This window comes from Schistocerca nitens, chromosome 6 (assembly GCF_023898315.1).
Source record: "Schistocerca nitens isolate TAMUIC-IGC-003100 chromosome 6, iqSchNite1.1, whole genome shotgun sequence".
Taxonomy (NCBI): domain Eukaryota; kingdom Metazoa; phylum Arthropoda; class Insecta; order Orthoptera; family Acrididae; genus Schistocerca; species Schistocerca nitens.
Window position 1 is genome coordinate 297984899 of NC_064619.1, and position 13649 is coordinate 297998547.

Sequence of the window (13649 nt, forward strand, 5' to 3'; positions counted from 1 at the left end):
ACATTTAGGCACATCATTCAAAGTATTCTGAGCAGAGATCAAGCAGTCATAAAGGGGAAGAGTGGACAGACGCCTCATTGTTGTACACTTATCCTTGTCCGCAAATGTAACCATGTGAGGTGAGAGACACTGGTTCGGAAACGACCAAGTCGAAGGTTATAAGCGAAAATAGTTGTGATACCTCTGATAGTTGACTTCTTCTGCTGCATGCTCTTTGCTTGCCATATTTTTAGAGGTAGTACTACGTACCCAAACAAGGAAAAAAGTATCTGGTAAACAGACTCTAAAGTGCATACCTCAGGAGCTATGAACACTTGTTCATCTTTGCCAGTGTGAAACACATCTCTTCTAGTGAAGCAGTAGAAGAGGTCCACTTCCAGAGGTATCAGAAGCGTTTTCGCTTATAACTTTCGTCTCGCTAGTTTCCGAACCAGGGTGCCTTACACAAAATTGACACATTCAGTCTTCGGCATCATCCTTGAAAGTAACATCATCATGGAATAACCCTGTATACATTATACAGGGTGAATCTCCTAAAACGTGTACCGCAAATATTGTGGAAATGGAAAGTGCTACTGATGTGCGGTTTCCACAGAATGGTACTGTTAGCCAATAAACAAATTGTAATAATACTTAGAAAGTGTATTTTTTGAGTAACATATAAATTTTTTCAAATGGAATAATGCCTCTTGACATTAACCAAATGAAGTAGCGCAAATTAGAATGTCAGTGGTGTTTGTTACTGGTTTCTAGTGCGAGTTGTTTACAAGATATCGTGCTTTCAAAAGTTCGCATACTGATGCTTGTATTTACCTATGGTAGATTGTACCAAAGAACAGCACAAATGTATACTCTAGTTATGTGGGTTCTGAGCACTGACGAGATAACTGACCATCACAGGTTGTGTTCAAAATGATCACCGGCAGCAGCAGTACATGCTTCCAGTCTGGTATGCAACGTTTTGCTGAATATGTGGTAGCAGTTTTGCGGAGATGTCCGTGAAGATTGCAGTAATACGTCGTTGCATATCATGGGGTGTAGTTGGTACGTGTTTGTAGACAGCGTCTTCCTGCACAGAAAATAAAAGTCTACAGATGTAAAATCCGGGAAACGGACCGACTAAGATACATGTTCTCTACGTACAATTCAACGATTTGGAAACAATTCGTGCAGACATGGTGTAGTACTTCACGCACTATGCGGTGGACAGCCATCATCTTGATACCACAGGTTCCTCGTAGTCTGCAGAGGAACGTCTTCTAGCATCTGTGAAAGATGGTCTGTTAGGAGGCTGTGATATTTGTGCACGATCAGTGTTCCGCCTATGAAACACGGGCCTGTGATCTGAAGGTTCATTATCCCACACCACACGTTCACACTCCATGGACACTGAAGTTCCACCTGACGAAGCCAACAGGGTTTGTCAACAGATGGTTGGTTGGTTGATTCAGGGGAGTGGACCAAACAGCGAGGTCACCGGTCTCATCGGATTAGGGATGGATGGGGAAAGAAGCCGGCAGTCGCGTGCTCTTTCAAAGGAACCGTCCTGGCATTTGCCTGAAAATGGAAAACACTGATAAGAAGAAGAGAAAAGACATCTAGGAATAACTTCCATGGTACTGTAGAGAGTAAAAACTGTAGAGGAAGATAGAAATTGGGATATCCGGTAAATAATTGAGGACTTGGGTTGCAAATGCTACTCTGAGACGAAACGTTTGGTACAGGAGAGGAATTCGTGGCGGTCCGCATCAAACCATTTAGATGACTGATGACTCAAAAAAAAAAAGTAAAAATGGTAATGTAGGGCAACAGATGGCAAAGACAATTGCGTTGGACACTTTGTATCTATGAGATGCAATTTATTGACATACATAGTTAAAAGATGCATGAGGTCTACAGTGAGTAATCTAATTTCAGTTCCTTGGGTAACAGAAGAAATATTGAATTTAATTGATGAAAGGAGAAAATATAAAAATGCAGTAAATGAAGCAAGCAAAAAGGAATACAAACGTCTCAAAAATGAGATCGACAGGGAGTGCAAAATGGCTAAGCAGGGATGGCTAGAGGACAAATGTAAGGATATAGAGGCTTATCTCACTAGGGGTAAGATAGATATTGCCTACAGGAAAATTAAAGAGACCTTTGGAGAGAAGAGAATCACGTTTATGAATATCAAGAGCTCAGGTGGAAACCCAGTTCAAAGCAAAGAAGGGAAAGCAGAAAGGTGGAAGGAGTATATAGAGGGGCTATACAAGGGCGATGTACTTGAGGACAATATTATGGAAATGGAAGAGGATGTTGGTAGGACATGTTCTGAGGCATCAAGGGCTCACCAATTTAGTATTAGAGGGCAACATGGAGGGTAAAAATAGTAGAGGATTCAGAAGTATGTAGGTTGCAGTAGGTACTGGGAGACGAAGAAGCTTGCACAGGATAGAGTAGCATGGAGAGCTGCATCAAACCAGTCTCAGGACTGAAGACCACAACAACAACAACACTGCATACCGGTACATTGGAAGTGTAAAGGCATATAGTCAATGGAATTGTATTTGCACATAAAGTAATTTATCTTGTTCATATCGATATTGACCATTATGTTACATATGAGTATCGTTAGGATCTTACGAATTTATTATCCTCATCCCTGGTGTTTGTTCAACAGATCTTTTCATCCGTTTCATACATCTGCATGTTTTCACTCTAGAACCACGTTCTTGAAATGTACCCCTTTCATTTTAATTGTATTAAAATCTGGAGTGAACTAGCCTGCCTCAAGCAGTGATTGTGAAAACATTAAATAGGTTTTTCAGTTACGCAGTCAAGTCTGTATCGTTGTTACACTTCTAGACAAGTGTTAGAAGAGACAGAGGCATTGAGATAACACTAGTTATCACAGTACCTCACGATTTTTCACATTATCAGGTAATGTTATCTTTTCGTTGACCAATGAATCTTTTTATTATGGTCATCTGCCGCTCGGTAGTTCCCTCCCGGAGGTCCGAATGAGGGGCTAGTCTGGAATCTTTTGTCAATACAGAGGCCATCGTGACACCTTTTCAGTTAAGAGGCACATGTCCTGTGGATTCACATTATGTGCCATCAATGCACTGCTTTCCATTGTCTTCTGCATCCTGATGATTATTTATGATTCTTCCGCCTTTTAGGGGTAGTTTTTGACCCCAAGGGCAAGAGAGTGCCCTGAACCTCAGTCCGCTTCTCCGCTCTCTTTGACAACAACGTTGAGAATGGGGAATAAATTCCTGAGAATGTAAGTTTGGAGCACAGCATTGTATGGTAGTGAAAACCGGAACACAAGAGACTCGAAGCATCTGAGGTGTTGTGCTACACAAGAATGTTGAAAATAAGGTGGAGAGAATAGGGAATGGGGAGGTTCTCCGCAGAATCGGCTAAGAAAGGAATATATGGAAAACACTGACGAGAAGAAGGGAAAAGACATCAAGGAATAACTTCCATGGTATTGTAGAGAGTAAAAACTGTAGAGGAAGACTGGGATATCCGATTAATAATTGAGGACTTAGGTTTCAAATGCTACTCTGAGACGAAATGCTTAGTACAGGAGAGAAATTCGTGGTGGCCCGCATCAAACCATTTAGATGACTGATGACTCCAAAAAAATAAAGGTAAAATGGTAATGTAAGGCAACAGATGGCAAAAACAGTTGCGTTGGACACTTTGTATCTATGAGACATCTATTGACATACATAGTTAACAGATGCATGAGGTCTACAGTGAGGATTCTAATTTCAGTTTGTTTTGTTTAACTCTGGTTAATCCCCCATTTTTATTCCTTTACGCTTTGCGAAATTCTTTGCCACTTTGAAACTTACATCATCTGAGTCAGATTTTATTTAAACGGGTAACATTTCAGGGCATAAAACCAGGGTTGCAGTCTCCTACGAACTTCCAGGTTAGAGTAATTAAAGGAGTCCATACTTTCAACTGCATCGCTGATCCAGCACTGTCTCAAATTAATTAGAAAAGTTTCGAATAATTCCCAGGTATGAACAGCATTTCGGGAAGTTCCCCTCTGTTGCCAGGCGAATGCTGAAAATGGAACGCTCCTTCCAAATATTCCTCTCATAGTTCGCTAGGATTTGGCTGATGGGAACAAACTACAATCTGCCCTACCCTCCTGGGTAGATAATGTAAGATGAAAGAAAAAAGTAGCGGTCGGTGGCTGTCTGGCAGCTCCTCGTCCCACTGCAGAAGTTCTCTCGGCATCAGAGGGACGTGCGTAAAGGGAAGGACCTCTTCCTTCGAAGACAGCAGTCCCACTCCACCACCTTACGTCGCGTCGGGAGAAGGGCGACGGAATAAGAAGCGAATCTCGCGGTATAGGAGCGGTCCTGCCGAACCGAGAATTCAATTTGGCGCAGGAAATTGCGAGGAGACATTAACGGGTGTCCCCTGGATTTATCGCGTCTGGAACTGCCCCCGGCACTTGAGTGCGCGCCCGGCTCACCATCATCCGGTTGCCACCCCCCCTCCCCCTTCCCCTCCCCCTCCCACTCTCCTCATCCCTCCTGAGCTTGGTGCCGCATACTCTTACGGCGCCAGGCTACACTTCCCCTTTTACTGTCTGGATCGGCCTTCGCCAGTTCGGTTGGGTATCGGCGTTACGTCCCACTTGGCGCTGACACGTCACATATCATGTCGGACTGCGGTGCCGTCCATTAAATCAAAGAATCAGCCAGTATCCAGAAAAATATCACTAGTATGAAACACAACTTACGTTAATCGTATGGGCAGGTGAAATGGTTCATCCTGTCTTTCTAGATTTCCAAAAGACGTTCTGTACTATACCACATCGTCGATTACTAGCCAACATACGATTATAGGAAGTATCTTGACAAATAATTGGCGACTAATTTTACTAATGCAACACAGTACGTTGTACCAGGCAGCGAATACTCTACAAAAACGAAAGTAACATCGGGTGTGTCACAAGGCATCAAAATAGGACATCAAATGTTCTCAATATACAGTATATGATTAAAATTATCGGGACACTGGTTAGTGGACATTAGTATGGGGTGTGTTCGCCTTTCGCCTTTGTGTCTGCTTGAACTCTGCTGGTGAAACTTCCAATGAGGGACCTGAATGTTTCTGGAGGAATGGCAGTGCTTTCGTCCTGAAGAGCCAGAACCTTAGAAGGTAGTGATGTTGGACACTGGGATCTGTAGAGAAGTCGACGTTCTAAGTCATCGCTAAAGTGTTCCATAGGGTTCAGATCGGAACTCTGGGCAGGCCAACAAATTCCAGGAATTTCATTGTTCGTAAACCATTGCTTCATATATGCTGCTTTCCGACAGAGTGCATTGTCATGCTGATGCAAATAACCACCCCTCCGAACTCTTGCTCTACTATACACAGTACTGCACCGTAAGGCTTGTACCTAGCCTCCTGCATTTAGCGTTTACCTAAGCTTGATAATGGAACCATACACTAACCGCGAAAAACACACACGTACTACAGCCTGTGATTCTTCAATTTCTCCAGGCATATTTTATGACGAAATAAATCTCGGGTGATCAGTCTAGTATAGTGTGCATAGGCCACAATATTTCGGCAATCGACCACGTTGCCATCATCAGGTGCTCTGATGATGGCAACGTGGTCGATTGCCGAAATATTGTGTCCTATGCACACTCATACCAGGCTGTTCACCCGAGATTTATTTCGTCGTAACACAGCCTCCTCGATACTTCACAGTTTTGGAAACCAGTGGCATTCCCGGTACGGCGTATTACGACTGAGTACATGAGCATCTTATAAAGAATCCATGAGGGTCTAAACTGCAGGCATACACTTTAGGTCACACACACACTACAACGAGTGTTCCAAATGGCCTCTGTTTTCGTGAAAGGCAGGTTTCAGCGTGTCTGCTCATCGATGTTCTTACACATTCAAAAATTCCAGGTGTGTTCCCCAGTGCACTGACAAGCATCCACAGTGCGTTCCCGGAGTTCATCAACACTGTCAATAGGCTTGGAACACAGCAAAGCTTTTAAATATTCCCCCACAAGAAATTTAACGGGTTCAAGTCGTGGTACGTAGAACGAGCCACGACCAATAGACTTGTTGACGAAGATTCGTGCTACGTATTGCCGAACAGCCACACGAAATTGTGTCAGTGCACCATCATGCGATGTGCCGGCAGTGAAGCTTCAGCATAAACGTAGCTTTATACATTAACTGTGTTGTATAATGACATGACTGCACTTGTGCATACGTCGTATCAGCGAACCTATTGCTTTATATGCCTATGTTTAATAGTGTTATTTGGGTGTTTTATTGTCTTCTCCTCTCCCCTTTTATGCTAGCAATGCAGAGTAAACGAAATGGCTGCTCAGATAAGCAGAAAGACGAGGGTGGATAGCCGCTAGTTGTGGACGTAATCGCACTGTCAACAAACTAACAGGTTAACGAGTGACGGTAGCCGCACTTGGATAGTGCGGACGTCATTATAAATTAATCTTCGTATTGAAAGTAAGTGGCTCTTTCGCTGTGAATATAGCTATTTTGAACTCTGTGGACGACAGTCTGTTCAGCTATTTGTGTTGTTCACTAATAGCAACTGAATAAAAATGTGTAATTACTTGGGAAACATGTTGCTTATCAACTACAGTAAGTAAAATCATGCGTATTCAGAACTGCTAGCTACGGTTAGAAAAACATTTCACAAGAATTACTCTCACTCTGCAGTGGAGCGTGTACTGTTATGAAATTTGCTGACCGTATCGGAACAACACTCAAACTCATAACTTTGACTTTCACGAACATACTGGGGGCACAACTAACAACTCGTCCTCACAGCCTCACTGTCTCGCCAGTATCTCACTCCTGCTTTCCAAACTTAGTAAGCGCTCTCCAGTATATCTCGCTCGACTGGCCCACCAGAAAGAAAGGATTTCGTCGAAAAGTGTGGAACTGTGAAGGTGTGTCGTGAGTTTTGCTGATTAGTTGAACAGATGAGAGCATTGACTTGAAATCCAGAGGTACAGGTTCCAGTTAAGCACGGGCTTTAATCCGTCAGGAACTTACAGTCTGGCCAGCTGATTACAAGTGTGGTATTTCATGCTGATGTGTCAGCACTTTTCACATTTATCCGATCGTGTCCTCCTCGGTAGATTGAAAACGTTTTTCTGGAAATCTGATTTACCCGTTTCGCACTTCTTGATACAACCTCTTTAAATTCTAGTTCCCCCACAAAATATGGAAGTTTTCGTTTTTTTACATTTGTCTTGGAGTACAAAAGTTATCCTAAACATAACTTTCTTCAAAGTCTTTCCTAAACTCTGACGTAAACGAAACATAATTTTTCTACTACCTTACGAATCAAATACCGATGAGCGTACCATTGTAAACTCTTGATTCATTCTACACCACATGAATGTGCAGATTCTGTGTAAATGTAGACTGCCTGTGAGAACATAGAAGACATAGTCGGATGTCACTGTAACTTCTTACACCTACACACCATTGTGGGCTATTTAAACGATTAGAGTTGTAGTTCACTTTGACGAGTAGAACGGCCACCAGAGTGCATTAGTGGTGTTCGTGTTTACTGTCGTTACTAGGCCTGGTAGGATATATAAGGGGCGCGAACAGCGCCAGATATCGACTGATCACTGTGAAGGACATGGAGATATCACGTACTCGTGTGAGACAGCTTTATCAGCACTTGACAGGGTTTGAAAGGGGCCTCATTGTGGGTCTCCATTTGGTCAGATCTGTGGGGCATTCACCTGCTTAGCAGGCTGGTAATGTTCTCGCCTCCCATTCTAGCGGGCCCGGGTTAGATTCCCGGCCGGGTTGGAGATTTTCTCCGCTCGGGGACTGGGTGTCGTGTTGTCCTCGTAATCATTTCATCCTCATCACCGGCCCTTAAGTCACCTAACGTGGCGTCGAATGAAATAAGACTTGCACTTGGCAACTGAACATCCCCGAATAGGGGCTTCCTGGCCAACGACGCCATACGCTCATTTCCATTTCTTTGTGGGGCATTTAGCTGTGATAATGGTACGATGTTGGACTGCATGGGAACGTTAGGGCAGCCCACCCATCGTCAAGATTCCAGTCTACCACTTCTGACCATCACACGGATGAATTGTGAACCAATCACGTAACAACCCACTCACACCTGCACCTTCCACCCGAAAACATGAAATGGACTCCTTGCAATATTCTGTGTCGTTTCGCACCATTGGTGGGACATTATCAGCAGCTGGACTAGTGAATTACCGTCATATGCGAAGGCTGTCGTTTTGAGTGGTGCCGTGTCCGGGCGACGTGAATGAACGGGCGGCCTGAACTGCTGCTGAATGGTGTCGTATTGTGTTCAGCAACGACTCGAGGCTCTGTAGATGTCTATCGTCGGTGAGCATTGCGACGACACTGGGAGAAGCCCCATTCTTCGAATGGTTTGGAGAGACGCAGGGCGTTACTCCTGGACTCATGCAGAGAGGAACTATTAGATCTGATCTCAGGTCACGCCTGGTCGTGATTGAGAGAACTCTGACGCCCCAAAGGTACGTCAAGGACAGCCTGCGTCCTCATGTGTTACCTCTCATTTGACAGTATAGTGGTGCCATTTATCAATAGTGATGTTGAGGTACTCCCGTGGCCATCAGAATGCCCAGGTCTATCCCCCAGAGATCATGTGTGACATCAGCTCGAACATCAACCCCGTCCTAGTGCCACTATCCAGGATATCAAGGGCCAGTTACAACAGTTGTGGACAGAGTGCCTCAGGAGAGGATACACCGGCATTAAGACACCCTTCCCAGCTGTGTAAGTGCATGCGTTAAGTCCGTAGAGGGTACAACGCCATATTAATAAGTGGGTACATTTTGCCAAGTGCTTTGTAAATTCCATTCGCTTTTTTAATCACTGAGACATCTTCATATACGCTCCAACCCGTGAAATTTCATTTCGGGTCCACCTCCCGTTACAGGTGCTTCATTGTTTTTCTTTTTCTATCAAGTTGCGTATTATGATGTAAAACACTGTAAAATTCGTTCAATGACTCTTCTTTCCTGACAGCGACGGCGCATTCCTGTTGCAGGGCCCCATAGTACTCAGCAGGGACCACCATGACGTCAGCGGCACTGACAGCCCATTCCGCGAGACATCCAACATAGACGATGGCTCTGCTTTCTGCGCAGGTAAGCTAACAGGGAATAACCTCACGATCTGACGAAGGTCTATGTTTATAAAGTTGGTTATTGTTGCTACAGCTCTATAGATTCTGACTCTCCTTCCTGCGATTTCCTCACAACATATCAATAGCGCCTGCGTTGTTTCTTTAGCGAAGCCGCAGCTGATTCCTTGTTACCTCTGCTCCAGCTGAGCTACTGCTGGTTCTCTAAGGACCTAGATGCCGACGGGACTTTTTTCCTAAGCTTCTATCTTGCCTTCCTCTCCAAGTACTCTACACCAAAAGTGATTCCCAAGAGGTTAAGATCAGTATTGAGACGGTACGAGATTTTCTGTGGTTTTATTGGTAATAGTACTTGTTAAAGTTAGTTTCCTGATCGGAAACTCCCGACTTTAGTTGTCTATAAACGAACTAGAGTAATGAATTTCGCCTTAGTGGGAAGTTGATTGAGAGTTAAATAAAATCATGTTCTAGACAATTAAAGTAATATTTATTTGGTATCAATGTCACTTTAGATCACGTTCGCTTTTTGTGCTGTTTCTCTGTCTGAGGTATTCATTTTGGGTTTCGTCCGGCGACGACAGAAGGCGACCTGCGCCTGACGTCATCACCAGTGCAGCAAAGAGACCTCGGCGTCGTACGTCGCTCCAAGGAATATCGACAACCTGAATATCCGACAGACAAAACTGTTAACTGAATTGCTTTTGATTGTAATGACATTCTTTTTATCACTTATGGTACGTGTTACATTCGGTCACTGTACGTTAAGAGAATTATAAATCGTGTGTTTATCTTCAAGTTGGCGGACTAATCTTTTCGTAGAGCTGCAAATTTGCGAATAATAAGCAGAATCTGTCACGAGTCTGACAAATACGGCGCTAAGAGGTAAAGTGAGAGGTCAAATATTTGTGTTGGTTCATTGGTAAGGTATTGTATTGTATGTTAACCGGGGGCCTAGAAACGACGGAGAGGCTCCGCCACGCCGCAGCCGCAGTGGTCCACAACCCCCGACGACTGCCGCAGTCCACTTGACCCCTCCGCCGCCCCACACTGAAACGCTCTTTCAGGGTTACTGTGCGGTTCGGTCCCCGGTGGACCCCCACCCCTCCCCCGGGGACGTCTCACACCAGACGAGTGTAACCCCTATGTTTGCGTGGTAGGGTGATGGTTGAGTACGCGTACGTGGAGCACTTGTTTGCGCAGCAATCGCCGACATAGTGTAGCTGAGGCGGAATAAGGGGAACCAGCCCACATTCGCTGAGGCAGAGGGAAAACCGCCTAAAAACCATCCACAGATTCGCCTGCTCACCGGACCTCGACACAAGTCCACCGGGCGGATTCGTGCCGGGGACCGGGCGCTCCTTCCCAGTCCGACAAGCCGTGCGTTAGACCGCACGGCTATCTGGGCAGGCATTCGTAAGGTACTCCCTTTAGCTTAGAACGGTTTGACGCTAGATCCGTGATTGTGCAACTCAGTATAACGGGAACAAGGTATCGGTTCCGAAAGAAGCCGAATCGAAGTAGCGGTCGTGTACAGTTGGGTAGCTCTTATTTTTAAAGTTTGATTTCTATGTAGTGCCTATAGATTGGTTCAGTTGGACAAAAAAAAAAAAAAGGTTCTGTGTAATTTGAGCTCAATAGCAAAATGGAAACGGTGTACCATATCATTTCCTAGCCGCGCCTGACAGCTAGCACTGGTCATTATTGCTCACGAAAAACCAAGGACAGGTTCGAAGGCAAGCAGGCGACAACCAAGATATGCAAGTTCACGTTAGTAAGGAAACGGAGAAAAACTTTAGAACTCCTTTGCTATCAGTGGAACGTATTGTCCCAGTATTTATTTTATAAATAATAACAAAGGTTAACTAATGATGGTGTATAGGCCTATATTCCTCTTGTACACCATATCTGCGTCCTGTTCTGAACATTTCCACACCCTGACTACTGATTGTGCAGACGCATGTACAGTACAGGCATCCACCCCGCCGGCCGTAGTGGCTGAGCGGTTCTAGGCGCTACAGTCTGGAACCGCGCGACCGCTGCGGTCGCAGGTTCGAATCCTGCCTCGGGCATGGATGTGTGTGATGTCCTTAGGTTAGTTCGGTTTAAGTAGTTCTAAGTTCTATGGGACTAATGACCTCAGAAGTTAAGTCCCATAGTGCTCAGAGCCATTTGAACCATTTTTTGCATCCACCCCCAACAGGAACATTAAGAGAGATAAGAAAAATAATTGTTCATCAAGTGTACAGGAAACAGACTATAAATGGTCTGAGCGGCCAACGTCATTCATCTCTGGGAACGACAGCCGGCCGGTGTGGCCGTGCGGTTCTAGGCGCTTCAGTCTGGAACCGTGTGACCGCTACGGTCGCAGGTTCGAATCCTGCTTCGGGCATGGATGTGTGTGATGTCCTTAGGATAGCTAGATTTAAGTAGTTCTAAGTTCTAGGGGACTGATGACCACAGATGTTAAGTCCCATAGTGCTCAGAGCCTTAATCTGGGAACGACGATGTTAAGTCTCCATGAACGACATTCCAAACTACTGTCTATGGACGCTGGAAATGTATGTACCGAACAATATCTGTGTTAGAAAGATTCATTACAAATTTACATGAAGTCAAAAGCTCGTTGACAATCAAAAGCCGAATGAAACCAAAAAATTAGGGGAGCATAGCGATAAGCGTTCAGTGAAATAGAAAGTAACCTTTTGGTGACCAATTTGCGATTAAATGTTACGAAGTTTTGGTCTTACGTAAAGTCGGTGAACGTTCTATGCTAGCATATTATGACATGTTCGGAGAATGATAATCGTCACTGTAGAGATCAGCACATGGACATTGTGAAACTCAGCTCGTTCTTTTCATCCATACCGGCCGGTATGGCCATGTGGTTCTAGGCGCTTTAGTCTGGAACCGCGTGACCGCTACGGTCGCAGGTTCGAATCCTGCCTGGGGCATGGATGTGTGTGATGTCCTTAGGTTAGTTAGGTTTAAGTAGTTCTAAGTTCTAGGGGACTGATGACCTCAGATGTTAAGTCCCATAGTGCTCAGAGCCATTTGAACCTTTTTTTTTTTTTCATCCATGATCTTCAGAATGTAGCAGGAAACAGAATGCCGATCGATGCCGTATTCCTTGTCTTCAATAAAGCATTCGATACAGTTCTGCCCTTTCACGTAATAAAATAAAAATGCTTACGGAATGTTAAACAATTAAGTTGTCTCCTCGTGTTCATCATCATTATCATCTCCTTTTTCAAGCATTAGGCCTTTTTCTTTATTTTGCCTGTTACGGTACCCATGGCTTCCTCGCTCTTCCTTGACTTCTCCCGACTGGCTTAAATCTTTTTATCTGGAGAGGTAATCTTTCTCCACTCATTCGTCCGAGACGTTCATTCCAGTTTCTGCTATTTTCTTGTATTTTATTGATGCTATGAAATATATTTATTTCTTTCCTGTATTCCGAATTGTGCATCCCTTTACTGCTGTTAGAAACCTCATTTCCGTTGCTTGTATGCGACTTTCTTGACGTTTACCCCAAAGCCCGTGATTCACTCCCGTAAGCATGTACTGGAATTGCCATTGTCTTAAAATTTAGTCTTGTTTCTTTCCTCGTTTTATTTTTTAGACATCTGTTTATTGTTCCACATATATTCCCGAACTTTACTAATTTCTTCTCTATGTCTTCGTCATACTCATGTGTGAGATCACAACCTAAATAGTTAAGATGTTTGACTGCTCTATTGTTGATCACAGTTTTTGTGAGTACAAGATATTTCCCTTCGAAAGCCATTGATTTTGTCAACTTTCCTGAAATGGTCAAATGGTACTCTTCACAAACCTTACCCAACATATGTATTCCCCTTTGTAGGTCATCTTCATTATCCACCAGCAGTGTGGCATCGTCTACATATAAATGACAATTACTGTTAATGTTAATTCCACCTTTAAAAATCTCCTTCCATTTACGAATTGCGTCTTCTAAACAAATGTTAAATATGTTGGAGAAATTGTCTTACGCCTTTGTTTGTGGCTGTGTGATGCGTTAGAGTGCCACTTACATCTTAAATTACAGTCGTACGTTTGCACAGACTTTTTAAAACTTCTTTTTTTTTTGACGTTGCGGATATCCTGTTGTCGTCGTAATTTTCTACAGTTTCCTTCTATCAACATTATCGAATACCTTAATAAAATCAATGAACGCTATTATTATACTCTCTCTGTTTTTCGATTATTTGTTTTCAATCTGGCCCTCCTGAATCCCATTTGTTCTTCGGTTAATAAACTCTCAGTTTCAACCTTGTTTACTATTTTTTACATAAATTTTGTATGCGTTGTACAGTAAGCTGATTCCTCTATATTTCTGGCAACTATTTCGGTCTCCTTTTTTAAATAGTGATGTCACCTTTGCTTGTAACCATGCTTCTGGAATAGCTCCCTTTCTCCTGCAGATATGAATAAAAGTAATGAGCTC

General features: G+C 43.7%; 1 protein-coding gene across 1 annotated transcript in view; it reads left to right on the plus strand.

Moving 5' to 3' along the window:
- Positions 1-13649, plus strand: part of LOC126263333 (urocanate hydratase-like) — a 380705-nt gene that overhangs the window by 302493 nt on the left and 64563 nt on the right. The window contains exon 12 of the mRNA XM_049960422.1: positions 9089-9188. Coding sequence (XP_049816379.1) covers positions 9089-9188 — 100 coding nt within the window. The remainder of the gene's footprint in view (positions 1-9088; positions 9189-13649) is intronic.